This window comes from Pseudomassariella vexata (genome assembly GCF_002105095.1).
Source record: "Pseudomassariella vexata strain CBS 129021 chromosome Unknown BCR38scaffold_5, whole genome shotgun sequence".
NCBI lineage: Eukaryota > Fungi > Ascomycota > Sordariomycetes > Amphisphaeriales > Pseudomassariaceae > Pseudomassariella > Pseudomassariella vexata.
The window spans coordinates 2,881,179-2,908,290 of NW_024467960.1; the positions used below are offsets into that span (position 1 = coordinate 2,881,179).

At 50.2% G+C, this 27,112-nt stretch overlaps 7 protein-coding genes across 7 annotated transcripts; 3 read left to right on the forward strand and 4 right to left on the reverse strand.

Moving 5' to 3' along the window:
• Positions 1–1,988: 1,988 nt before the first annotated feature.
• On the forward strand, positions 1,989–3,445 carry BCR38DRAFT_512835 (uncharacterized protein; the record flags this gene model as incomplete). The annotated part of the gene is made up of 1 exon (XM_040865050.1): positions 1,989–3,445. One exon carries the CDS (start codon positions 1,989–1,991, stop codon positions 3,057–3,059), a length of 1,071 nt encoding a protein of 356 aa, XP_040717568.1. The 3' UTR covers positions 3,060–3,445.
• A 277-nt stretch (positions 3,446–3,722) lies between these two features.
• BCR38DRAFT_430806 (Alpha/Beta hydrolase protein) lies at positions 3,723–5,124 on the reverse strand. Its single transcript, XM_040860062.1, has 2 exons — positions 4,838–5,124; positions 3,723–4,787 (listed from the first exon to the last, which is right to left on the reverse strand). Exons 1-2 carry the CDS (start codon positions 4,876–4,878, stop codon positions 4,064–4,066), a joined length of 765 nt encoding a protein of 254 aa, XP_040717569.1. The 5' UTR covers positions 4,879–5,124; the 3' UTR covers positions 3,723–4,063.
• Positions 5,125–6,635: 1,511 nt separating this feature from the next.
• On the reverse strand, positions 6,636–7,433 carry BCR38DRAFT_473793 (uncharacterized protein; the record flags this gene model as incomplete). The annotated part of the gene is made up of 3 exons (XM_040862948.1): positions 7,426–7,433; positions 7,125–7,362; positions 6,636–7,049 (listed from the first exon to the last, which is right to left on the reverse strand). Exons 2-3 carry the CDS (start codon positions 7,350–7,352, stop codon positions 6,636–6,638), a joined length of 642 nt encoding a protein of 213 aa, XP_040717570.1. The 5' UTR covers positions 7,353–7,362; positions 7,426–7,433.
• A 2,232-nt stretch (positions 7,434–9,665) lies between these two features.
• BCR38DRAFT_183835 (uncharacterized protein) lies at positions 9,666–10,512 on the reverse strand. The gene has a single exon (XM_040853958.1). The coding sequence runs from the start codon at positions 10,449–10,451 to the stop codon at positions 9,855–9,857; it is 597 nt and encodes a 198-aa protein (XP_040717571.1). The 5' UTR covers positions 10,452–10,512; the 3' UTR covers positions 9,666–9,854.
• A 1,567-nt stretch (positions 10,513–12,079) lies between these two features.
• BCR38DRAFT_339134 (uncharacterized protein) lies at positions 12,080–14,408 on the forward strand (the record flags this gene model as incomplete). Its single annotated transcript, XM_040855680.1, has 2 exons — positions 12,080–13,813; positions 13,932–14,408. 2 exons carry the CDS (start codon positions 12,080–12,082, stop codon positions 14,406–14,408), a joined length of 2,211 nt encoding a protein of 736 aa, XP_040717572.1.
• Positions 14,409–17,111: 2,703 nt separating this feature from the next.
• Positions 17,112–19,121, forward strand: BCR38DRAFT_457102 (histidine permease; the record flags this gene model as incomplete). Its single annotated transcript, XM_040861998.1, has 3 exons — positions 17,112–18,599; positions 18,639–18,807; positions 19,084–19,121. The coding sequence occupies 3 exons, from the start codon at positions 17,112–17,114 to the stop codon at positions 19,119–19,121; spliced, it is 1,695 nt and encodes a 564-aa protein (XP_040717573.1).
• Positions 19,122–26,084: 6,963 nt separating this feature from the next.
• Positions 26,085–26,588, reverse strand: BCR38DRAFT_338680 (uncharacterized protein; the record flags this gene model as incomplete). Its single annotated transcript, XM_040855635.1, has 2 exons — positions 26,085–26,253; positions 26,314–26,588. 2 exons carry the CDS (start codon positions 26,586–26,588, stop codon positions 26,085–26,087), a joined length of 444 nt encoding a protein of 147 aa, XP_040717574.1.
• Between the last annotated feature and the right edge of the window lie 524 nt (positions 26,589–27,112).

The window sequence follows — 27,112 nt, forward strand, 5'->3', positions numbered from 1 at the left end:
CTGTTGTGGACGTTGATGATGTTCTTGTAGCCGTTGTCCTTGAACTAGCTCTGTGTGCATTTGACAGTATGACTGGGATCCAGTTATCTCCTTCTCTTATGCACGACGTTGTGTTCTATCCATCTATTCATCTGATGGTGTAACGAGCTAGTGCTAGTTATGGTCCTTTGGCTTCCGATATACGAACCCCTTCCTAGCGCTGTGGAATCCGAAGTGTAGTTCATCTATAGAGGCCACCTGCTGGCGCCACTTCTTGTCCCACCAGAGCCCAAGGTTCTTCTCATAAATAGCTCGCTTAACGCGGTGTATCTGGTGGACGGGGAGAGGGTGGCTTTAACTTGCTCTGGATGTGGTGCGGATGACATTTAGACTAGGCAAACTCAATTTGTCTTGGCCTTCGATTTGCCACAACCTTTGATCTCTAAGTAACATACACATATCTAAACTGATTTACGTTCATAATTTAGTGCTGCTTCTCAAAATATAAATGAAATCATCTGCTTACCTACTGCAGGGAAGAATGAGCATATGTTCTCTCCCAACGACTCATAATAATTTATTAATATATAGCCAGGACCATCAACCAACCCTTGCGTATCTCAACGGCTGAGCTTGCAGTCGCCGTTGGAAAAGAACCACTCTACCAGTTAAGATCGTGAAACCTGCCTACGTTCGCTCCAACTCTACGTAGTGACGTCGGTTTTGGTCAAAGATGAAGTAGCAATCCATCTAAGTTGTTATTTTTCGTGCCTCTGTTTGCCTGCGATCAGCTTAGGTCGTGTGTTTCACAGAAGTCCTTCCCTCATAAAATCCTACTCGAGATTCGTCGCGTGAGAATGGGATAATTCCTTGCCACTATCAATTTACCAGGCAACGAATGTGAGCCGGTCAGTGGCAGTACCAGGCATAGTGCAGCACAGCAAGGAAGATGCTGGCCATCTGGCCGACTAGGTAGAGTCCATCTTAGCACGTTATCCTTCAGAACCAAGCTGACACTAGCATGAATTTCCAGGGAAAATCTGGAGATATCGACGCCTTGGCTTCAACCATCACGCTTGCTATGGCGAAATCAAGCATGTCATCATTCGGCACTCTAAGGTATCTCATAGTGCAGATGGCGACACTGGGGATATCATTAAAGTTGATGAGAGGAGCAATATGTGCACATTCTGCAACGAGTGCGTCCCTCGTCTTTTGACGTTCATTTGGCCCAATACAACAGGCATACCAAAACCCAGGACTGGCAAGGTGAACTAGGCGTAACTCGTGAGGCAGAATCGAGCGATACTGTGGATGAAGTTACACCAACTATTCTTTGCCCAGGTCTTCCGTCCCATCAACGAACCCCGATTCCTCCTTCTCCCATAAACAAGGGTACCACCATCATCTAACATGGATACGCGCTATACGTGCGAGAGAAAGACTTCGTCATCAGGCAATACCGGGCCACTAAGCTTCCGAGTGACCAAAAAGAGCCACTTTCCCTACGAAGAACGTGGCCTGACAACAAGTTTCGAAGAAACATCGCCGCAATGAGATTTTGGACGCCACCTTCGTCAGTTCAGGCGGCGTTCAAGGTGTCTGATGCGATACATCCATACTTATCGTGAGAAGCGGCGAGGTTGGCGGCACTGTAGGTGTGGAGGTCGTGAGCGGAAATATGGTCCAGGAACCGACTGTGCAATCAACCGACGTTGTTCCACCCTTGGCTGAAGAGACTGTCGGCAGCCTATATCATTTGTTTAGGGGTATTAAGGCGGCTATCGCCGTCAAGATGAGTGTCTGTGCCGATGCTCGAACGGCAGCAGTGCGGATGCTGCTATGGAAATTGGAATGTCGAACAAATGTGGAGCTGGAGCAATTTTAGGTGGTGAGATATGCAATCTGCCACAATTCGATTGGATATACAGGAGCTGCGGTGGCCAACTACCACTTGCAAATTCCGACTTCCCAGATGGACACTCATAAACACCTTGACGTACTCCACAATGCAAGAAATTAGCAATTCTAAGCCCAGCATGACCGAGAGCATAGAGGATCTACTATATTCGGCAATGCGTCACATCGATCAGATGAAGCAACAGGTCATGGCCGAGTATGCTCAGTTAATGCCGGAATCTGTTGACAATGGCATTGCCAATGATACATCCAAAGACAAACGAGGTCGATCGTTGAAGACTTTCAAGGCGGCCGTGGGCAGGCTCAACCGCCACACCAACGATGCCATCGTCGAGTTGCAAGATCACCTCGGTCTCACGCCCAAGTCATCTGAGGGCGCTCGCATAGTCCCCCTGCCGGCTCTGGACAAGAATCACCCACTCAACCAGAACCTCCAGCTATACGAGCACACGGGCTATTGGCGATACAAGCTGAGTCAACGCGGTCAAATCGATAACACACAATTCAGCAGCCCAGTCATTTGTATCCATGACGGGTCGCCAATCCAATCTGGACCCAACACCTGCTTCCTTCTGTTGCCGACTCTCAAGAACGTCATTATTCTTCAACACGCCTACGCCCGATTTCTGCGACTGAAGCATTGCCTGATTGACGAGTTCCTGAAAACATCACCGAGCACCTCCGTGTACCAACTCTCCAAGAAGAGCAAATACCCCTATGAAAACACGACGCTGGTGAACGTGTCCAAGCGGCACCGGTTCAATGAAATGCTGGACGTGCTCTACGTTGCTACGGGTTCGACAGTGGGCGCGAAGAAAGATTACTGCACCATGTACCTCATCACCACGTCTGCGGACGGAACTGACGCGTACACCGGGGTGATGAACGGGTACCAAGTCCAGAAGTCCACGGTTCAAGAGACCGATATTGCGTTACCTGCAACTGAGGCGACGATACAGGGGCTGTACAAACTGTATATGGAGCTAAAGGCCGCTACTGCGCGTAAGAGTGCTTCTGGGACAGCAGGAACTGATGGAGTGGCTGGTTTGATTCAGATGTCTATGGATATATCGTTGGGGAATAAAGGAAAGGAGACGGTGGGTCGGGTTGTTGAGGTTGCGAATTCGAGGAAAAAGCGCAAAATCACCGAGGATGATTGAGGTTGGAGGTGATAATCGTAAGATCGTTGCGATACGCGTTTTGAAATGGGCTACCTACTTGAAGCCTGGCTTTGGTTTAGTCCTACGGGCAATACCGATGTATACTAGCTTAGACCGAATCCTTCATCTCTTGCGGACAACCATGTGTTTTATGATATGTTGCTTGGCGCTGTATTGTGACGTTGGACTTGTCCCTCCATTGAGTGCAGCTGACCACCCGCAGTCCAGATAGCCAGATTGGGGTGGTAATAGTATTAAAGGTGTCGACGAGCTCCCATTTGAGTGAGTTACAGGTACCCATTTGAGATATTTTATCGTTTCCAAACCCCGGCGGCGATATCCTACTACTTCACAAAGAGCACATGGTTTGAGTTTTCAATCGGGATAGTTAGATTTTGTTCTTTTTCTTCTCTGGGTCATGAGGTGAATGATATAGTTGGACAATATGGGCCCTGTGGGCCATGTGGGTCCTATACTTGCCACTATCGCCACCTAGAACGGCGACCATCCCCACATACCTCTATTACGAGAAATGTGGCGAGGATAGAACATTCCCTACTTATCTATATGCTTCTACAACTTGTCTGAATTAATCAGCAAGTCTACCATTCATTGACTATATAAGAACCCTTTTGTTTCCATACATAGACCCTCGAAGAGAGGACCAGAGTTAGCTACAATACATACAGGTTAGGCATATGTGCCCTCCTTTTGCTCCTTCAACGGGAACATCAAATCCAAGTGATATCCTGGACCGTATTTGGTTGTGTAATGTTTTACTTTGCTGTTAACCTTTCTAACAGGTAGCGCAAAGACTTTATTGTAGAGTTACTTATTTTAGTGCAGGTCTCCACTGCAGATCACAGCACACTGCAGCCTGGCTTGCCGGTCCCTTTACATTCAGGTGCCTGTACAAGAAGCATCTGAAAGCATAGCTAGCATAGGCATATCACATTGCCAGATATGGACTCAAACATATGCCTTAAGCAGTGCTCAACCTCGAATTACCAGTCAACAAAATAATCAATCCCATCCGTCAAGGCCACCGCAGCCACACTGGCATGGTCACTGCCAACATACTCCTTCAAAACCACATCTCTCGACTTATTACTCCCCTTCAGGCTCTCATACAATGCATGGCAGTTATCCGTCATAGAAAACGTAGCATACAAATCCAATCTTGACTGGTACTGCTCATTCGTCTCGGTGCGTCGCTTCACAGGATACTGCTCTAGATCCCCATACGCGAGTCTGAAAGCGGGCTTGGTCACATTTTCCGGCAGTTTGGCCTCGTCCAGCCAATAAGTATGGTTGAGCAAGTACCCATCGTTCCAAAACAGCGCCGGACTAGAGGACAAGAAAGTATCGAAGAGATCAGGCCGGCGCAACAGGGCGTAAATCACGAACAATCCACCGAAGGAGTGGCCGTAGAGCGCATCGCGACCGAAGTTCACCTGCGGGAACTCGGAATGGATGAATGGGCGGAGAGTTCCCTCGATGAAATGAATGAAGTCGTCTGCTCCCTCGCGCACGCCTGGTTCAGCAGGTGGATCTTCGCCTGGCGTCACGGGCTGGAAGTCAATACCGCGCTGGGGGCTGTAGACAGAGTCGGTGATGGGGTAGCCGATGCTGACGACAATGCTATCGGGCTGGGTGGGCTCAACGGGGAGGCGGCGGCGCCAGGCTTCTGTGGCGGTCATGCCGAGGGCGTTGCCGTCTAGTACAAACCTACAAATTGGTGTTAGTCGATGAGATTATATCGTTTGCAGTGAACGGACACATTGTAAGTGCGGTATTCTTGACATCGCGGGATTCCCATGCCAATGGCCACGAAATTTGGATTTGGTAGTTCAAGTCGATGCCATTGGTGACGTTCCAAAATGTAACATTGGGCAAAACGGTTTGTGGGAACGCAGTGACGATGGGGTTAAAAAACCAGGTATAATTTGCAAGGCTCATCATCTTTAGATGAAATTTGACTCGATGCTGAGAGAACAAGAATGATCACTGGTTTGACGATTCTTGTGCGGACCTTTAATAGCCTGGCCATCTAGATGATTCAGCTGGTGGCATGATTGAGAGGGGAAATTCATTTTCCTTGGCAACATGGCTGCTGTGCATTAGCTTTCATTGATGGCCAATGCCGTGGGAGGACCCATCGCGCATATTGCCAGAAACGTTTTTAGAAGGTCTCGCTACCGGATCCTTTTACATTTCTGCACGCAGGCCTCGGATAGACCCCTGTCGAATATATTCAGTTGCGCTAGCTTCAGGGCAAGACGTGCGGTGCCTGGATTCCCGTCCAAATATGAAGTCTTGTTCGCAAATTCCATAAGCACTCCAAAAGCATTGTGTCTAGTCTGCCCATCAAGTGATCCCGTGCCCCTTGATCTCCGACATCGGTATTATCATGGATTTCGGAAGCATGAGTCTCATTTGCACAGAACATCCCCAAATCGCTTTCGGGGACTGTAGCTTGTATGTTTCATCAGAGCATGTGCATAAGACAATCCTTTACCAGCTGATGGGAGGCCAATAATGTCTGGAGGTGGTTCTGAAGGACTACCCGATGGAGAAGTTGGCCACGCAAGTCTCAGCGCAGCGTCGACGGCAGCCCGAATGCGCAGTTTGGACGTAAGGAAGCATATGGCCAGCAAGGCAACATGGGTGGCATAGAGCTCGTTACTCCAAGTACTTCTGGAGGCCGCCCTGTATTTGTTTTGCAGCTTTATATCTTCAGTTCTCATCATGAAGAAGCAACAGCACGAGGAGGAGCAGAAGGAGGAGTATGAACCAATGAATATGGAGGGTTGCTTAGCTCACATCTGGTCCTGAGCTCTGCATACACTACCCCTCCTAATTCTATTTGAGGTAGGAATTTGACTTGATTTGATGGCCCAATCTGCAACCATGTGATATGACATCAAGTGTAAGCGGTGAGCAAGTTGTAGCCAACAGGCGTCACACAACTCGTCCATTACTTTGCTCCTGTTATCATCCCATATAACAGGGGCATCATGTATCAAAGCCCAACACACCATGAATAATAAAATGCGTGTATATGAAAAACAAGCGGCCAGCAAGATGATTTCGGCATCAATGCAACGCTGCGCCTTGTGGGCAGAATCGTGATTTGGGTTTTTTGCTTCGAACTTGCCCACCTGCGGGCTTTACCTCATCCACAGTACTGTTCCACGTATCAGAATCGAATTTATTTAAGCAATTATTCCGGCACTTATCGTTTGTAGTCAGGGGCGTCACGTGATGACGATACCTCTGTCATACTTTGCTGGCTGAGCAAGACGTCCATGATTACCCTTTTCATTTCACCTTGAAACTTGGCTGGCGATTTTTGAGCATGGAAGACGAAACTTTTGATCAAGGCTTGTCAATCGGCGACTCATAGCGTAACCGCTAGCATCTCTCATTCTGACAACTGCCAACAGACCGATATCCTCTGACCAAGTATCTTTCACCCTAAATCCAACCTTGCACCGCCATTCAGCAGCAGCCATCGTAATATAACATCGGTTGCCTTGGTTCTTGAATGGTGTTTCATCTGGCGGTTTTCCTTCATCAAAGGCTCACCCCCAAAGCCATACATGATGGACTAGTCTCAAAATCCAGGCCAACCATATCCATCGTTATATCCTCCCTTTTACCCTTGTCATATATATTTCGCTCCACATCTTGCAATGCCATGGTCATGTCGGCCAGGGAGGTAAGTCCAGTTCCGGCATAGGAAGCGGCAGAACCATCATCGTCCCTGTTCTCGCCCTCCAAGGGTTTTCCAGATGCGACCTTGTCCGAGTCATTTCCTTCCAGGTAAACCATGATCGAGTCCATAGGATTGATGACCCAAGGCTTGATAACGCAATCGCTTGTAGTTTGACCGTCACCAGCCGCCTCCTCGCGATCAGCATTCACCCTCTTAACAGCGACAGCAGCCTCATACACCTCCCTTAGAGCATCTTTCAAGGCCATCACACGCTGTGAGTTCACCAGCGGCTGATTCCAAAACCACGAAATACTCCTGGTGACTTCCTCCTAGAAACAGTCCCATACACATCCCTTGGTCTGGATCAGGTCTCGCTTGCCGTTGACGGTGGCTAGCATCTCGAACAGGCGCTGGTCCACTGCCCTCGCTGCCTCGGTGGCATTCTGTAACGCTTTGCAGAAACTTTTTTTCTCTTTGTCGATCTGGAGGGCTAGAGTGGCTAACTTTACGAGGCGTGGCCCGGTCAGGTTCTTCTTATTCTTCCTTTTCTTGGTACCTGGGTGAGTCAGAGCCATGGTTGAGATCCTGTTGTGGTATTAGCAGGATGGCGTAGTGTGGGAGAAAAGAGCCTGCTGGGGGTGCTGTCACCTTCTTTCGTGATAGCCAAGATGGGACGCGTTAAATCACGGCAGAGCCAATGCAGAGAGAAAGGTCACTAGCTGTGTGGTGAAGCTCAGATTGGCTAACGTGGAGCAAGCAAATTAGTTGTGAATGGATGGGGCAGGGTGTCTCGCATTGTCGTTTGAGAGAAAGAACGGTCAAATAGGTCGCGTGCCGAACGTTGCGCTTCCGTCGCCGAAAGCATGAGTGGTTACCAAAGTTGCCGTACGCGTGGCTGCTAGATTTGTTCGAGCCAGACACTATGCAAAGCTCCTAAGCACAGGTACCTCGCAGAGATTGGGGGCCTACGAGTGCATATGGAGTGACACGTCAACGTCGTACCCTCGACCCCGTTGTCGAATTTGTTGCAAATTTCAGCGATGGATGATATACCTTTATCGACCTGACGACACAAAAGTCGACCTCGGCTCGTCCGATAGTTGAGTCGGGCTTGGTCACGTCCTGCCACAGTAGTTTCGTAGCACTCGGGTACTTGTATATTGAACCCAAGAAGGGCTCGGCTAATTATGTGTAACATGAACTTGCCGCCTTATCATGCGCAATTTCATACAGCTATCAGCTACCTATGTCCACTTTCTAATAATTTCGAGCGATGCTCTAGGTCTTGCCTAGAAGGGCTAATTATAGGCAATTGACCCGGGCGTTGCACCTGGCACACGTCAGATGTGCCTGGGGCATGCAACGACATCCAATTCACGACTAGGGCTTTCATTGAGGAAAGGTGTCCCAAGCGCGCCAGCCTTGAACTGCCAAGCGATTTTCACATCGACATATATTTCACTAACATCATCAACGGCTTGGCCAATGCCGTATCAGTAGACCTGGCGAAAAAGCGAAGCAGCCCAGACCCGGCGAGCCTGTCGCTCATCAGCCGCATTGAGATTTTCTTCTGATTCGTTCATGACGTGTCCCTACGTGGACTGGCTGTGCTCTACAGCAGACCGTCGTGAGGTTGTGAGCTTCTTCGCGGAATGGAACAGGAGGCAGCGACAGGAGTCATTGCGTCCCTTGTATAACACCATGGACTGTATGGAGATGAGCGTCAGTCAGGAGTTCTGCCCAGACATGTTGAAAGTGGGAACCGTGTCGTTGATGCTTTTCAAGGGCAATTATTCCACCGCTGTCAAGTATCAACTGAAGAGTTGCGGAATATGGGTGGGTTTCTGTTTCCCCAATCCGGGCCAACAGTAAAGCACTGTCACATGAAGCCGGCTTCGAGCATCCTTAGGCCATATTTGTTGTCAGTATGGATGGAGAAGAAGTTGAAGGGGTGGCTCACTGGAGTGAGTGCCTCGATCCAGTGACCCTGGCAGATGACATACGACGCTGTCGAGAGATGCGAGCAAGAGGCGGCGGCATAAAGCAGAAGGTCATTGGCATGGCGACCTGTTCTCAATTAGAATGATTACCATGGCATGTATTGGTTGACGGAGTAGATAAGCCAGTTTCGCTGCGGTTCTTGGCTTTTCCTTGTCCGGGGAGCGGGCCTCTGATAAGTGTTGGACCTTTGAGCGATTACAACCGAATTGCCAGTTTGTGAGACCATATGACAACCACCCACCGTATCACACAATTTCGGCCTGTAGGGCAGGCGTCGTTCATTTCTACGCGGAAGGTTCTGATGGCCATAGTGCGCTCTTTTGAAGAAGAGGATCTACACAGATCTACACACTTTCAATGCAGTATAGTTCGCATCGTTGTTCGCATAACAAGGAGATAGAACGAAGATAGAACGAAGGCATCGCTACTAACACGACCGATGATGGCTGTGGATACAATTGACGTTGCCGTTGAAATCCTGGTCAATGCCTTGTTCCAGTGGTGGTGTTCTCGTGGCAACTCTGTCTAAGCTAGCCCCCCCCTCATGCGAGATAGCATGCATAAGCATTCAAGCCAATACTCCTTGGAAGAGGTTGACCGTCAGTCCGCTCATTCCCCAGAGGCCAAGGCTGTGGGCGGCGATGGTGAAACTTGGACGACTCTTGGTGGTGGGCAGGAATGCTTCCATTTTTGGCTAGTGACGCTAGGGTTCTCGATGTTGGCGGCCAAGTCGATATGGTAGACATAGCTCCTTGCTACCGAAGAGCAAAAATGCGTGCGTGCACTGCGTTAAGTAAGGACTCGCAGTCGTCACCAATGTTTTCATCGCCTCACGGTGAGCAAAAAAAGCTCCCCAGCGTTGCTTCGGAGCTGCGAAAAAAGTTCGAAAATTCAAAGGGCGTGTCCGCGGTCGCACCGGGATTGAGTAAGATGCTGCGAACCCAATCTAGCCAATTTCCGAAGCTTGTTTATCCTACGGCGCGGCACCGGCGTCCATTGGCCAGAATAGACGCTGCAGGGGATGGAATTTTGGCAAAGGAAATTTCGACATGGTTGCTTGGATTGTCTGGACCCTTCTATGTTTCCAGACCATGCCCAGCTTGCTTACAGCCTGGCTCCTTGCAAGGTAAAAAGTCAAGTTGATTGTGTGCGAGGGTTGTGAGGATTCGTCTTTCGGACTTCAAGTCTGCAACTGAGTCCGAATGATGAAGTGGATTTGCCAACGTTATGATCACGGAGGGTGATTGCGATGTTATGCACGATGGGGCCATTTGGTGTGGAGTTTCCCCAATTGCCATCGAAACACTTGCAGCATTCCAACTTGTACATTGATATGCATTCATGACGACGTGGTCCTGCAACCGACGGCGGAGGGTATGACGTGACACAGGGCGTCCAATGAGGCCGCTGCGAAGAATGCCTTTCGGATTGTGATGTAGGATTGGGAAGCTTTTTGGCGTGAGAACTATCGTTTGGGGCTCCCTTGGCGCTACTGGAGCAGCTGTCGTACAGTCTGCCGCTCCCCGGGTCGTCCAACGCTTGGATCTGGAGGATTTGGGGATTCGGGATCCCAAAGTCCATGTTGCATTACAGCAGAGAGATGCAACTTGATCAGACAGACAACAATGGCAAGTACCCATTCTCAACGGTCGACTGCAACAGGGAGGCTCCATGGAGAGAGGCCTGCTGGGCAACTACCGGGGCTCCCAAGGTCTCGATCCTGTTGTCCTGCACAAATCCGGGCCTTGCTTGTCTCAAAATGATCTTGAAGACACGGACCCAGCAATTTGAGATGTTTTGCATTATGAATGGCCAGCCAAGTCACTAAGTTGCATATTGCACACCCTCTTTTTTCCACGGTGAGCTACTCATCCGCGCACCCCCTTGAATCCACGGGATGCCCCACCAATATCTCGATGGACCCTTCGCTTGCTTTGATTAGGGGCTAGCTTCATGTGCCCAGCACAGCGACGGACAGTTGGGGAACGCGTGGGCTAGCTAACCTTCATCTCTTGCATGCAGCACCAATTTTAGGATTGCATCTCTCGGATTTCTCCCCAAAAACCAACATCATCCAGTCCCGCTAGTTATCGCCCCGGGACTTTGGGGTGCGCTATTATTCTTTTTCGTTCGTTGCAGCAGCAGCAGCAGCAGCCCTTGGTTCTCACTCTCATTGAATTCTCGTTCCTCGCCCTCGTTCTTCCCTCACCTGCCGTACTTACTTACTTCGTACCCCCTTTCGTAATCACCGTCTCCCACGATCAAGTCCTCGAGACGACCAACTCCAGCAACTGACAAAACGATACCAGCACATGCAGGGCATTCTTACACCCCGAAATCTTAATCTTTTTGACCCAATTGAACGGACATCCATCCTTTGCTACCCCTAAGAAACCATCCCAACTTTATTATTCAGACGACTCTGAAACAAGCCATTTCCAAGCTATTGCCAAACGTCCTCACATAGTAGCTTCGACACACAGCCGCATTGCCCTGACGGCATCCGCAAATAGGGTAAGATCCTGATCCTTGGCAACCTCATTTGGCCTACGGCAAACAACAAGCACAACGACGATCTACTTTGCTGCAGTAATCGTCTCAAATATCTACCACATTCATTTACACCGGTTGCACAAGGATATTGTCACCAACCCCGGCTATTTTAAGCTTCTTTGTCTGACCACACCATCCAATTGCCTTCATCACTCACCTCGGCCAACACCGTTGCCAGGGGTAATCCTGCCAGGATCGTGAGACACATAGCAATTGACGACCGATTCGGCCATCAGAAGCCCGGCTACCTCACCAACATTTATCGCACGTAGACCATTGGAAACCGTTGATACGGTGTCGATCGTTGCGATTTATCCAGAGCCATCACATAGCCTCGAAGCATTCAGCATTGCGTGTTCCGGACCAACAGGTTCATCCCACGCAACTTCAGACGTCTACCCACGCCGATAAGGGTCCTTCTTTCCGTGTTGCTCGCGCTTCTCTGTATCGTCGACCTACCGCGTGTCTCACGAAGAGACCAGTAATATAGCCGTTCGGCTGTGGTGATCAGCAATTCCGACCCGGTGTCCCATCTCCGCACCCCTTGACGACCAGACGTTCTCTCGACTGCCCTTGCCACGGCAAAATCAGTCCAAACTACATCACAGACGACCCACTGGTTGGCAACGCCGTCCGAACTCCAATTCGTCCCCGACATTCTGGAACATCATTGACCTGGGCGGATTGGAAGGGGGGGAAAACAAAGTACGCAAAACAACCCGAGCGATTGGTGGTGGGCGATGCGATCATGACCTACGACGGGGCCAGTTTTTGCGCGGTTGATTTGCACACAGCAGTGCCCAGCCCTGGATCACCGCCCGGCATGAGTTCCTCCAAATCCTCCAAGACGTCTTCGCTACAGTCTTTCGGCTCAGATGACGACAACAGCGTCCTGGCAGATGTTGGCCACTTTGAAGAGATTGGCTTGGACGACGACACGGTGACGATAGACTCGGCACACCAACGCGACACCAGCCAGGTCAAATCCAACCCGAACCCATACAGTTCCTCCTACTCTTCCGACCTCCGCGCTCAATCCACCAAGCATGTCGGTCCCAAAATACATCCTACGCAACCTTCCAGCACCCGTGAGTTGGCGCGCCCACAGTTGCAGCGCAGTATTACAGGCTCTTCGACCAAGGTCAAGCCCAAGTTCCCAAGCTTGACGACGCAGTTTAGAGACACAAGTACGGCCAACCTGAACAGCATTGGCCCGCAACCGGCTGCCAGCACCCAACCTATCCGTGGCCTTTCCGCCCGGTCCGCCTCGACCATGAGCCAGAACCGACGACGCCGTAGCCCCAGCCCGAGCAACTCGGCCTGCTCATTGAGCCCGCGAGATCCCCACATGGGCCCGAATCTACGGCGACGAAGCTGGCAATCTTCGCGAGAAAAGAAAAGCGTGGGAGACCTAGAGAGGGAGGCCGAGGACGACGAGGACGATGACATTCCCGACGGCATGATACTGGACAATGTCCCCATTTCGCCTCGCCCAGCGCGGGAGCGCACTGCCAGTCGGCCTGTCTCGGCATCTACCTCACCGGAGCGTACCACCAAGGAACGAGTTCGCAGCGTTGGCAACGGCACACCGGCCGTCGCTGCCGCTCAAGGCTGCCTCCGTTCGCCTTCGTGGAAATCCGAGGAATCTTCCGCTGCATCCGCAAGGTCGTCTAGCACCGGCCCTTCACCCGTGAATGGGCGCGCCAAGTCATGGACAGCCGCACATTCATACCTGAGCGCCGAGGCAAAGGCTCTCACCGAGAAACTCGAGGAGTACGCGGATGTGGAGGAGAAGAGCGCCAATGGTCGTCCAGTGCCCAAGCCTCGTGTTAAATCCGCCCTGGCCGAGCTTCCGCCGCTCCGGCGGACCAACATTATGATTGACCCGCTGCCCGTTTCCAAGGAGAAGGAAGCTGTCCTCAGCCGGACGCGGCCCAGTTGGCTGCCACCCAAGAATCCCGCCGAGGAGAAGAGGCATTTGAAAGAGTATCAGAAACTCGTGGCGAGCTCAGTCGAGGCTGACAAGCGCCGCGAGCAAGCCCGGCTCCAGAAAGAGTTGACCAAGGAGAACAGAATGAGTCAACTGGCACGCGTATGGGAAGAGGACATTCTGAAACGCTGGGATGATGCCATTAGGGAAAGGAAAACCCGAGAGTCGTGGTGGAAAGGTGTGGCTCCCCGCTGCCGTGGGGCTGTTTGGGCCAAGGCAATCGGTAACGAACTCGGCCTTACGCCTACGTCATTTAAAGCGGCTCTCAAAAGAGCCCGTGAAGTCGAAACTAGAGTGGCCGAAGGTCAAGCCAGCATCGAGGACGAGCGAAAGGCCGGTTGGTTCAAGATGATTCGCCGCGACGTCGAGGAGCGAACTTGGGTCGATCTCAAGATCTTCGACAAGGCGGCTCCACTGCACCAGTCGCTTTTGGATGTCCTGTCGGCTTGGGCGATGTACAGGAGCGATATTGGGTACATCCCTGGTTGCAACGTAAGTACTGCTTCCCCCGCGGCTTCTTCGCACTGTTGCACGGCTGGGGATTTTACCGTCGGCCATACCTGCGGTTTGGACCGGACTGGGAGATGTCTTGATGCTAACAACTTCGCAGACCATCGCAGCTCTGATCCTCCTCAACCTGCACTCGGCCGCAGACAGCTTTATTGTGCTAGCCAACATTCTCAACCGCCCGCTGCCTCTTTCATTCTACGTCAACGATCAGGGGGCCAAGTCGACCACCTACAACTTGCTTCTTCAAACGTTAGCCAAGAAAGCGGGCAACCTGCACTACCACTTGACGCGCCTCGCAGACCCCGAGGTATACTTGGCGGAATTATTCACGAGTCTTTTTACGCAGCATCGCAGTCTGGACGAAGCCTCCCGCCTGTGGGACGTCTACGTGTTCGAGGGAGATTCGGTGCTGGTCCGAGCCGGTTTAGCTCTGCTCATGGAAAAGGAGGGCAGTCTACTTGCGGCCAAGACCGTTGACGACGTATGCAAGGTCCTCGCCGAAAATCAGCGGCTGCAGAGCCAAGAAGGACGCGAGGACGAGTGGGTGAAGGCTGTCCGTGAAGCAGGCAAGGCATAATCAAGCTGGTGCTTTTATGGAACTGCGATGCAGGCAAGAGGCTCAGTGTGTGGTCATGTTACTTTGATCAGACGATATCATGGGCCCAGGCCACTCCACGCCACGCAAACAGGCAGGGCAATATATAAGAACAGGTTTTGTCTAATTATTGTATACACTTAATTCTTATGCTGGGCTGTCCGGGCCAACAGGCTGGAAGCAGCGCTGCATACAGCAAAGGTTTGGAGCGAGGTGACCGGCGGCTTGGAGAAAGAAAAACCAGTGAGACGGCAAGGCGCAATCTAGTGCAGATGCGGCCTACGATTCTTGGATGAGATAGATATATATTGGTGGTAGTTAATGTTTAACTACTTGTCTCAACCCGTTGGTTTTTTGTTTGACGTTCTTCCTCCTGACGTGACTGGCCTGACTCACATTGATCATACACTTATTTCACCACTGCCACCACTTCTACCTCGCGTTGGATGTATTGTCTAATTGGTAAACTACTACACCAACCATGTCATGATCCACCGGGCTCATGCTGTTGGCTTTCGAAGTCGTGTCGGCCAACGGCTTGGCTAAACCTTTTTCCTATGGGTTTGCCAAAGGGTTGTAAGAAGCATTCAGCATCTGCTCCAAGGTATAGAGCGTGGCACGGTCTGCGGCTCATTGCCATGCTCAAAGAACCAGAATCGTCAATATGATAATATTCAGCTCAGTAACTGGACTCTATGTGAAGATTGTCTCGAGCCCTATATCCTATACCCGTGCTTCGAAGGTTAAGCTATAACACGAAGTACCTTCATTGTCAAGCTACACCTTACCTCAGGCGAATTTCTTCAATATCCCCGCTACTATCTCATCACCACGACCCACTACAACCCGATAGCCAGCCCCCTCCTTATCCCACTCAAACCAACTCACACTCCGAAAACAAGGATATTCGCCCCGATGATCAGTACTAGCCAGCTCCCTAACCCAGTCCATCTTATGCTCGGCGTTGCTGTCCGAGGTACTCGTCTCCCCCAGTGCCATGGACTTGCCATGCTGAGCAGCTATTATTGACCATATATATAAAGGTGATACTATCCACACTGACTATATGTCCTTGACAGGCTGCCACTTGGCTTTCTTTTAATTTTATTGAGGGCAACAGGAGGTGCAAGCACAAGAAGAAGTGAAGTTAGCAGACGCTACGAGTGCAGACTCATTGGATCAATCGACTTTTTTACTCGTACCATGCGACCAGGTTTCTAAAGCAGTGGAACTTTACACAGTCTTGTGAGAATTACTAGATGCATGTGATAGAGTATTCTAGTACGAGGTTAGACAGACACAACCTGGGAACTTGGGCCCCAGACTTGTAATCACCCGCTTTCGATATTTTAGTCATGTTCACAACTGTATAATGTAGCTGAAGAATTCAATGGCCAAGGGCGTCTCCCGTCCAAGGGGAGACTTATATGCACCAATAAAGCAATCTACGAGCAGTCTTCATCTGTTTTCTCATTCAAACTGTCAGTTGGCCAGTGCATGCCTGAGGCCACGCTACTGTATTAGCCCTGCCTTCCACTGCAGCTTGGTTGCTGTCTCTCTTCATCAACACCACCACCAATACATGCTGTTCTGCCGGTGCAAGAAGACAGCCTAGAAAAGCAGGGACCAAAAAACAAGCAATTTCAAAGCTATTTCAGCAGATATATTCAAAGCGGAAATGAATGATAGCAATACGGGCTAACTAGACATCAAGCCGCCCACAGGAAGGATGTAGGTAGTTAGCCATGACCATTTCCGCTACAGTTCACAATAACGGTCTTAATTGCAGCTGCTGACTATATTTGAAGATACTGTAATGTCTTAGGTAGTGAAACTCTCGTGACAGGCAGTTTTCAGCCCATTTTGCCCCCTTTTCTGACACTGCGCCTACGGAATTTCGCAGCCTAAGTAGGCTTCTATTTGCCGACTTCTGATTAAGAGACATCATCAGTCTATATCGCTTTGAATGCGTGACTTTGGGCCGATTTCGCTTTGCGTAAGTGCCAATGCTCACCAAGGACGTGGGCTTGTAAGTTCCATGCTACCCAACAAGGAGAAACCTGTACATATGACATACTGTGGCACTCGAGGCGTACCGCCACAGGTACCTCAAGGTTTCCAAGATGGATCCTCCACCATCTGTCCGTCAACGAAGCTCTGTCTGAATTGGGTTTGGTCCCTGGAGCTTCGAGTCTGCTGTGTGTGCTGTGAATTGCGAGCCCGAACACCACAACACATGACAGAGGCACAGTCAATCATATTGAAATATTGGCTACAGATTCCCCGAGCACGTAATCACTGATTCTATATAAAATAGTGGGTTCTATTCCTATCCATGGATGCCATCCATCGTCCCGATAGCGAGTCGACACTCGCCTTGAGCCAGGGCAGATGTGTGGGCCCACCCAAGATGTCAACAACTTACGTCTCTGAACCTTTCGGAGAAAAGCCGTCACGTCACGGCGTAAATATGGAGGACAAATGGGAGCTTCGGCATCGTTTCAAATCCTTCTCAATCTTTCCAAATTACACATTCATACAAAAACAGTCGGCCAACCACCCCAGAGGCACCACTCGAACTGTCCCAAGACAACCATTCTGAGGCCCTCATGCAACCGAGTCCTCCTCGATCAATTATTCCTAGTCCCCGATTGCCTTCAACGAGCAGTCTCATAGGCGCTCACGATGGCTTCGGACCACGAATCTCGAAGTGGCGCTGAATCCGCGACCGAGAAGAACTCGGCCACAACAGGTACCATCACCTCCAACAACGGCGAGAACCATTTGAAACGCCACCTCGGCAATCGGCAGATCCAGCTTATGGCCATGGGCGCTAGTATTGGCACCTCCCTCTTTGTCGGCATCGGAACGGGCTTGACAGCCGGCGGTCCTGGAAGCTTGCTCCTTGCCTTTGCCGTGTACTCTTGCATCCTGGCGCCCATCAACAACTGCGCCGCCGAGATGATCGTGTACATGCCGGTTCCCGGATCGTTCATGCGCATGGCGGGCAAATGGGTCGATCCAGCTCTGGGATTCATGGCCGGATGGAACTTCTTCCTCTACGAGAGCATCCTGATTCCCTTCGAAGTGTCGGCCCTGAGTGCCGTGCTGACGACCTGGAACGAGAATATTCCCGTATGGGCGCCATGCCTTGTCTGCATGGTTGCCTGGGGTTTTCTCAACCTCGTCGCCGTGGAGCACTTTGGAAATGCCGAGTTTGTCCTCTCAGGGTTTAAAATCCTCCTCATTCTGGTTGTTTTCGTATTTACCTTTGTTGTCATGGTCGGCGGCAACCCCAAACACGACGCATTCGGTTTTCGCTATTGGGATGACCCCGGTGCTTTCGCGCCACATATTACCGAGGGCACCTTGGGCCAATTCTACGGGTTTATTCACTGCCTCCGCCTGGCCAGTCTTACTATCGTGGGATCCGAGTACATTTCTATCCTCGCGCCTGAAGCTGAGAGGCCGCGCACATACCTGAAGACGGCCTTTAAGACCATCTACTGGCGTTTCCTACTGTTATTCATGGGCTGCGCCCTCTCAATCGGCATCCTCATCCCCTGGAATGACGCAATTATGAACTCATCCGCCGCGTCCCCTTTCGTACTCGCCATGAACAACCTCAAGATTGACGTACTGCCGCATTTGATCAACGCTCTCATGGCCGCCGCCATTTTCTCCGCCGGTAATGGATACGTGTTCTGCTCCAGCCGCTCCCTGCACTGCCTGGCGCTCGAGGGCCACGCGCCCAAATTCTTGTCCAAGTGCAACAAGCAGGGCATCCCTTACTATGCATTTGGCGTCACCATGCTCTTCCCTATGCTCTCCCTGCTGCAGGTCGTCAAGTCGCAGAACGCGGGCAAACTGGTCGTGATGCTTGGAGACGTCACCGCCACGGCCCAGCTCATCAACTACTTTGTTATGAGCACCACATACATCTGCTTCTACCGCGCTATGAAGAGGCAAGGCATCGATCGTAGCACACTGCCATACGTGGGTTGGATGCAGCCGTTCTGTGGGTATGTTGGAGCTGTGAGCATGGTGCTTATTGCTATCATGTACGGATACACCCTGTTCATCCCTGGTCAGTTCCGAGTAATGGATTTCTTCATTTGCTATACTGTGCCCATTCTGGGCGTTCTGATTTTCACCGCGTACAAGTTCAAGATTGTAAGCAGCAAGTCGTCGTGGATTGGCCTCACCGTCAAGAAGAGAACCCATATGGTTTCTGCCGACGAGGCGGATCTGGTGTGGGAGAAGCCCGCCATCGACGCGTATGAAGACTCCCTCGTGACTCCGCCATCGAGGCTTGCGGATGAGTTGATGGCGTTAGTGGGGAGAAGGATGCGGAGGAACTCGAGCGTGGAGCACATCTTCGGTTCGAGGGGGGGTTCGGCTTCGACAGGCACAAAATCTCCGGTTGAGAGTTCCAGGACTTCCATGTCGGGGGAATCTTCGATCCGAGTGCCTACTCCAGCCGTAGTGCGTTCTTCTCTGAATAACCATCCTTCTCATCCTCAATCCCAATAGATGGTGGTGGTGGGGTAGATAAAATTAGAACAAATTAGATTGTATAGATTGTCTGCCACGTATTATCAAGTTCGTTGTTCTTGACCATTGTCTATGTTATTGCTGTTTGAATCGTCACACCCAGTGTGGTATGATCGGAAGTATCCTCAAGGCGGATGGTAGATAATACAGATAATGGATGATGTACGTGCATTATGATACAACCAATTATACCAGTTTAATAGGAAATGAATGGAACGAATTAAATGCACTGCACTGTAAAACAGCCTCCTGCTTATCTATACCAACCGCGAATAAACTCCTATGAAAGAACCTCTAGTATATACAGAGCTATTATATAAAAAAAATAATAATATTAAATACGCCGTAGGTGTTAACCCTCGGTACCTCTACAAGTACTCCCTTAAGGGGCTATAGATGATATAGCGGGCCCTTAAGCCGCGTCGGGCGGTTATACAGGTAAACTTGTAGCCAAACGACTACTAAACCTCCTGTCCCTCCCTAAGTCTGTGCTACAACCCCTGCCTGAACTACCGATAAGTGTGGTAATGTGGCACTTAAATTCGTCCTCAGGGGTGGGATGCTGCTGATGTGCAGAAGATGCTCGACTATTTTTTTTGTCGCGACAAGTCGTAGTATCTGCTAATTGGGGTTCTCGTCGAGCGTATACATCTCAACCATACGCTCAAGTGGATAGACCGTAACGTGGTCTAGACGCTCGCAAGAATCGCGGCGAGAGGGGGTCCGATAAGGGGTCGGATTAACGATTCGAATTCTGGACCGGCTGTCGAGTTATATTCCGCCGACGTAGTGCTTGACGGTCGACTGGCTAGGATGCTCGTAATCCTAAACTGCACCAATCTCCCTATTATCGCTAGGTAGGCGAAGTCAACAAGGTGGGCAGCGCGCCGTAAGGGTTGACTAAACCCCCTTGTGTGTCAGCTGCGGGATTCGAACCCGCGACTCGTCACCGACCCAAGTGGGCGAGGCTCAAATCGGGACTTATCTACCAGCGCTCAAATCGGGACTTATCTACCAGCGAAGTGACCAACTACACCAGCCGACAGCTATTATATAAGAGATGAAGTAATAGAGGAAGCCGTAGAAGAGGAAATAAGAGTGCTAGCAAACGTAAGCGCTAGGATTCTAACCTAGAGGTAGCTAATAGCACCAGGTATCGGGTCTATCTATAATTATATTACGAACTGAAGGACTGCTTCTACGTCTTTAAGTATTAAGTACTATAAGGATATAAGCTTAACACAGGTATCCTAGAGCTAATTCTTGATCGACTGAGAAACTATATAGCCCTAGAGTAAGAGACCAAGAGGATACTAAAGGGAATAGATAAGGACAGCTGATCACGACGCGTTGCCATCTGATCAACCGACATGGGGGAACCAGAAGCAGCCGCCGGGGGGAATAATAAGTGACCAGGCTCCAACATTATTAGGGAGGGGAACTTGCAATAGCCATGTCAACCTGGAGCTGCAGAAGGTGACGGGTCGATGTGATTTCGGCGACCAAGATGCGGTTGGTTTCCGATGGTGGTGCCATCATAGCGGAGTCGTCGAACGCAAGAGGTTTGCGTACGGCGAAACCGACCTCCTTAAGGCACACTAACAATCGGGAGTATTTACCGCGCTATAGCGGGGAGTGCAGTTCACAACTTAGTTAGCTTCCACCTAGGAGGATTGCTATTACTGAAGTTAGTAGGCAGCCTGACCATATTGCTGGGTTTTCAGACGAATTATGTAAGCATATTCTTGACGGTATTTAAGGATCTGTGTAGATAGTCACTCTCTTGACGAAAATATCAAGCGGCCCAAGTCTGTAGTTAATTGACTCTTTTCGCCTGTTGAGGCTATTATTCCTCTGTTAACCTGCTGAGGTGATGCAGTCCTAGGACCTGTTGAGGTACTTTTGTTTCGATCGGAGCAAGAAGGCTCTCGATTTGTTATTCTTTCCACCTCCCGGATAGTAAGGTCTTATTGAGGATCTTGTTGTCTATTGCCATCATCATCACACCTTGAACCTTCGGGCATTGATGCGAGTGCATATGGGGTGTGAATTGTTGTATTGGGAAAGGATGGCCAGGTCAGCTATTCTGGCCTAGCAGAGCTCTTTTATAGCTCTTATCTTATCTTATCTATCTTATCTATCGCTGTAGGGTAACCCCCCATGGCGTGACATCATTCAGACAGAATTAAGACGGACCGGGCGCGGCTAACAAGAGGAGCGATTAGTACAATCACTGCGAAGAGGGGGGCAATTATGGCAATCTGTCGCAATTCTTCTAAAAGTTATAGAAGACGTCGTAAACAGCGTCGTAAACAGCGTTTACGACGTTTCGGCGACTGGACTACGAGTTATACAATGTCGGCCGGAGCGGGACCAGCGGTGGGGTATGCGCATCGCCGTTAAGAGAAAGTTAGCCGGGCTGAACCACCAAAGATTCTCCACAGGTTATACTATTGGGGACCAGTAGCTTCAGGAGGGGAAGCAATTGTGAGGTCAAGGAACAGTGGGGCTGTGGCCAAAACGACCACCACGATCCTGGAAGAAAGCTCGTTGTGTATACTAATCAACCTTCCCATCCACTCTGAGGAGAATATCATACTTTTGTATTGCTTCGAGATCGAGTCCGTGATAACGGGTGAGGCGTTGACAAACACGACACTGGCTTTGACAAACGCACGCGAAGCCTTGAGCATGAGCGCGAATCTGGCCATATGCTGGTCCCTACTGATGTACGTATTAGTTGGCGAGTGCCCGCGCCTGTTGGACTCCAACCATACCAAATCTCGTTTCGTTCAGAACAAACCTAACTCCCAAAGAATGGGACAATCATTCTTCGAGTGAATCATACCACTCCGGAACCTCTTTAATGAGACTCCACATGCACTTCTCCAGCTTGACCGCGCACTTGGTGTATACCGTTGTTGCGTCAATATACTGCAGACCATTACTGAAAATCAACTTGAGATCGCCGACAAAACCTTTCGGAGCAGTACAAAAAATCATGCTCCAACCTATCTTCCGCAGTCTACAGGTCCATTGGTGATACAATAACATTGTAATAATCAGGCACTTCGTCTTTGTTCCCCGGGTTGAGGAAGGGCCATGAGATGCGCTCCATACCCTTTCACTTGCTGATCACATGAAACCGCGCAAAAAACGATTTCAGCAAACTTGCGGTCTCGGAATTCTCGGAATGATATTCCGCCAATGACCTCCAGCGGCGTTTTGACGATGGCGATAGACAAATGAGCGCGATCGTAGACGAGACGTGCGATGTAGTCTTTGGGCCTTTTCGGAAGTTACTTTTGAGACAGGCATTTGGGTTATAGCTGGAGGTTGAACAACCGTTTCTGTCAACTCATCATGAAATCTTTTGATTCTACCAAGGTGAAGAAGGGAAGTACATAATATATCACTAGCTTCGATAACTTCTGCTAGGTTCAGTCAGCCTACTAATCGACGTCTAGCTTCTTTTACGGCATTGAAAAACGCCTACCTCATCTTCGACCTTCTTTTTCACTCTCTCTACCTTCTGTAACGGATAAAGCTCCACCAAATTGAAGGAAGGTAACAGTTCTTCGTAGCGCGCCGTTATTATTATATACGTTTAGCGTACTTAGTACGGCTAAGATCGCGCTTAATCTATACGAGTTCGGTCACGTTAAAGAGCGAACTTTTAACGAAGTGACTAAGCCGATTAGTATGATCTGGACTGATACTAAGCTCTAGATCAGTAATATAATAGGTGATCTTACTAGCTATCATATTGAATTAACGGAGAGTAGTAGGCGTACCTTTGTATAATAAGGATAGAGGTAGTGGTAGCAGTGAAGGTGTTTCTAGTATACGTTCCTCGATTTCTGTCAGATATTCACGTATCTTGCGATGTGACTTTATTGTGGCCTTTATCTTACGGTAATCTGACCGTTCAGTGTGATGGATTGATTTTTGTGTGTTATCTGTGTCTTCTGCTCTGCTCTGCAGAGGGATTTCTGGCCAAGTCCCAGTGGCTGGTAAACACGTAACTCTTGATCTGTCACGTGACCCCTTGTATCTGACATCATGCAACCTGGGGCGATGGGTGATTCTAAGGATGGTACGCAGGGTGACGGGAATCGTGGTAAGACGAACATCAACATATGCGGTACTAACCCTCGGTAGGAGGCTTTTCTACTTCTATGCACTTGATATGCCGATGGCCATAAGCATACATAAATCCTACAATACCAATGTGTGCGTTTTTATTCCAGGCGAAAGCTGTTGCTTTGTAGCACCAAACTCCCAGAAACTCAAGTGATAATCACGAAGTATGAGGAGACTCGACTCCAACCTTGTCAACGAACTACCCTGCTATCACAATATGTACTACCTGCTTATAGCATGTGCACTAGTCTTTCCAAATATTTCCGATCAGTCCAAAGTCCAACACATCGACGGCCAGTTGCGTCAAGAGGAACGGCAACCTTCTTTGATGGGAAGGGGTTTTAGGTATCTCATCTTCACTAGAATGAATGCGAAGATAACAACTCAACCAGGAGAATATGACAGTACTAACAACGTAGATGGCTAGTATTGATGATCCTCAATCGGCACAAATAGCAGCCTGTTCACTGAACATGGCCATGCCTTGGATTGCTGTGGTCACGGCTCCTTACTTGGAACCCTCACTATACGAGGAAAGCTGCCCAGACTAAGGATATAGAGATATTATGGAACCCCCTAGCCGGCTTGAGGAGAATGGCTGAGTGCGATGCGCACTGGGTGGTAGCACTGTTATTCTGTATTGGGCCTGAGAGCGCAGCAAACACACTTCTTGCTTGTTCTGGTAGCATACTCGGAGATTTATATGAAGGCCAAAAAATGATTTTCTTTTCTTCTTCTATGATGGTTACTTCTGGATTGAGGCGGGGTTCTGTAGCCCTGTACTTGGCCGTACCTTCCCATCTCTCGGTACAAGAAAGGAGGGCTCGTGTATCAGTCCACTCCAGTCTTCGGCGTTCAGGTGTTTAGAACACTCGAGGCAGACAGCTTCTCGAACCATATGTGAAAGCTCGCCTCCGCTTGTCTGTCTGTTGCGCAACAATAAAGCTGGGCTAGTGCGACGGAAGGGCTGGCGCGTCCATACCATCGAAAAGACAAGTAACCTGCAGGACTTGACGGGATACAACCAATGACAAGAAGCCGGTACACTTGGGAGCATCAGGGGCTACAGTTGGCGCCCTCACACTCAATCAATCATCGCAGTACGGGCATAATGCGGTGGAAGGACATGACAAAATGGTTATTTGGAGGACGAGTGGGGCATGTTAACACCAACCTCATTGAAACGTTGCCGGACAATAATACCTTACCTGTCCTCTACTCGGCATGTCCGCACTCCTACAACGTGTGGCCACTCACTCGAACATGAATGAACAAAGCATGGTGAGACTCCCAACTACTTCAATTCCTTTCTAGCTCTGTCCCCGCACTGCCGTTCTACGTAACTGCGGTGCGACAAATTGTACCAGCAGGGCATAACAGCACTCATCAACTACTCTCGGTAATCCCGATTCGGCAGTTCGAGCTGGAATACTTGCCAATGCTAGAAAGTGCGTACTTCCAACATCTCTAGCCTCGGAGGTTGCGCGCAATACAGCGCGAGGAATCCCAACTCCAACAAGCTCTGATCCCAAACTATTGCAAATGAGCTCCTGTCATCCATTGCTTCCATCTCCATAACTTCAACTGTCAACCCACCGTTCTTCATCATCAGTCTTGCAGAACCAGTCTATTGACATGTGTCAGCCGGCTATACGCAACACTCCCTAGCCGCTGTATCCTCCCCCACGTCACTTCGCATCCTCTCATCCCTCCAGCCAGCAATCCATCCATCCCAAGAACCCAGGTATACACCATCAACCCCCAAACCTCGACCCCTACACCCTGCGGTTGAACGGACAAGGGTGAGGCGTCCAAACCTCTCTAGTTAACTAGGCACGAAATCGGTTGCAAGCCAAACTCTAAATCGACGTCAGCTATATCGCGACTGGTGCGTGGGGATTGCAGTGAAGTATAAGCTCCTCCCGCGGTGGCATGAGTCGGGGCACGCGTTCGAGTCACGTTGTAGCCAGTAATGTGGCCACGAGCGAAGTCGGAGGTGCAGGGCGCCGCTGTGATGGTTGACGGATAACTTGTATCGGGGTTCAAACGATTTTCCAGACTATTGATGTATGACGTACGTATGCAAGGTGAAAGCGGAATCAATGGAAGAACGTCCATATTGTCGTCGTGATCGTACGTCGTGTTCCTCAGATTCCCACCCTTTAGCAGCACAGCCCGATTTTGGCCACGACGAAGCCAGTGTGGATTTAGCCATCACATTCAACGAATTTGTCCTGCCATCAGGCAGTGAGTCCATCACGTGAACACCGGGAAAGCATATCACTGTAATCAAAGTCACATTGACGTCGCAAATCAAAAACGCCTAAGTACATGCAGAGAGGCTGCAGTTCAGCCACTCAGTAATGCATATGTGCCAGTTGACCGGTACCAATGCCAAATGCCGCCGCGGCGGCCAATTCAAATCCTTTCAAACGCCTAGGGCCAAGCCGAACCCTAATGTCCAGCAGTCCGTGGGGCTGTGGTATTCCTGATGCTGGTAATGGTAGTAATAAATCGGTATGGGGATATAAGTTGCCTCGCTCCTTTTTCAACACCGGTTCTCGTTTCGTACGCCGTGCCATGGTTCTTGTGCGTGTATATAGTAAAACAGTAAAAAATTGCCACTGGTAAATCCTACTGGGACTTGGGTGATGTATCGTAATCAGGGTTTCCCTTCTGCCTCTTATTGGTTGGAGTCGCCACTAGTGAGGCGCATACGGTTGCTGAAGCAAAGCTGCACGATGCTATGTTAGCCGAGGATGTGTAATGACCGGTGGGCGAGTAGTCGAGTAGTTGCCAATAAGGGTGGTGGGTGAAATGAGGCGGGCGTCGCATAGGCCGTATCTTGCTAGGCAACCCACCAGAAAATAGTGTGGTAAACGCGAGATGTTCTGTATCGCATCGAACTCGTAGGGGCCAACGTGGTGTCAATAGTCGACACGCCCATCGCATGACTCGCCATCACTTCCGGCCACGGCTCGCAGTAGCCGTGATTTTGCTCGTGCTCATAAGGTCGCCAATGTACTTCTGCAGGAACTTGTTGTTGTTGTCCAGTTTGTCGTGCTCTTCTTTGACAGCCTCTATGCGGTTGAAGATCAGGAGCAGGGACTCTTGCAGCGCGCGAGCATGTCTGTTAACATGATTGAATCAGTCTATTGCTCAGTCGCGCTCATGCGAATCCGTGACTTACCTGTGGAGCTCCTCGCGCGCCTGGCGCCCCATGTTCTCGAGGTCCTCGCTCGTTCTCCGTGGACTCATTGCCCTCGCATCGTCGGGTTGGAGATGTTGTGGTACTGGTCCGATCTGGGCAGAGCCGCTTGGCACAATAAGGGTACCACTGCTTTTACGGCTAGGCAGCGCAGGTCTCTTGGGCACCGGTGCGTGAATCTCGTGGTCGTCAATCGAAGACGCGGACGACGAGGCGGGCGATTGGTCGTCGCGCGTGGGCGTGGGTTCGTCGCTCATAGTGGATGTGATGTGTAGAGGTGGTTGTGGGTTGCTAGTCGAATTGAGGGTCGAGGCGGTCGATTATGAATTATGGGATAGGGTTCTGACGAAAAATACCCCAAGGGATAGAGTTCTCAATTAAAATGAGCAGGTTGAAGTTATCGACGTCACTCGTACTCGTGGTAACAATTCACCGAGACTTGCCACGATTGGGAGTCGCGAGTGGCGTGGGCGGTCTTTGCCGTTGACCAAAAAATCGAACGAAGGAGAAGATGGTAAGAGTGAGGTGACTGTTTTACGTAGTAGCCGCAAAAGCAGGGGGAGAAGATGCGGGTGGCTGCGTTGGCTAGCAATCGCCGTTCTGCATCAACGTGGTGAATTTGGTCACTGCATCTGCTGCACTGCACTATACTCCACTTGACGGCGTCGTGGGTAAGATGTGGTTTGGTAAAAAGCGGAAACGAACTAGCGGTGCGATGAGAGAGGATGGGAGGCCTTTAGTTTAATGAAAAGGGAGGCGCCGAGGGGGGTGGAAGAAAAAG

Excerpts from the sequence above, each read along its gene's own strand:
- BCR38DRAFT_430806 (XM_040860062.1), bottom strand. The coding sequence starts at position 4,878 with ATGGGAATCCCGCGATGTCAAGAATACCGCACTTACAATGT. Across the intron at positions 4,788-4,837 it reads GAATACCGCACTTACAATGT|GTTTGTACTAGACGGCAACG; the intron begins GTCCGTTCACTG and ends ACCAATTTGTAG.
- BCR38DRAFT_183835 (XM_040853958.1), bottom strand. The coding sequence starts at position 10,451 with ATGGAGCCTCCCTGTTGCAGTCGACCGTTGAGAATGGGTACTTGCCAT.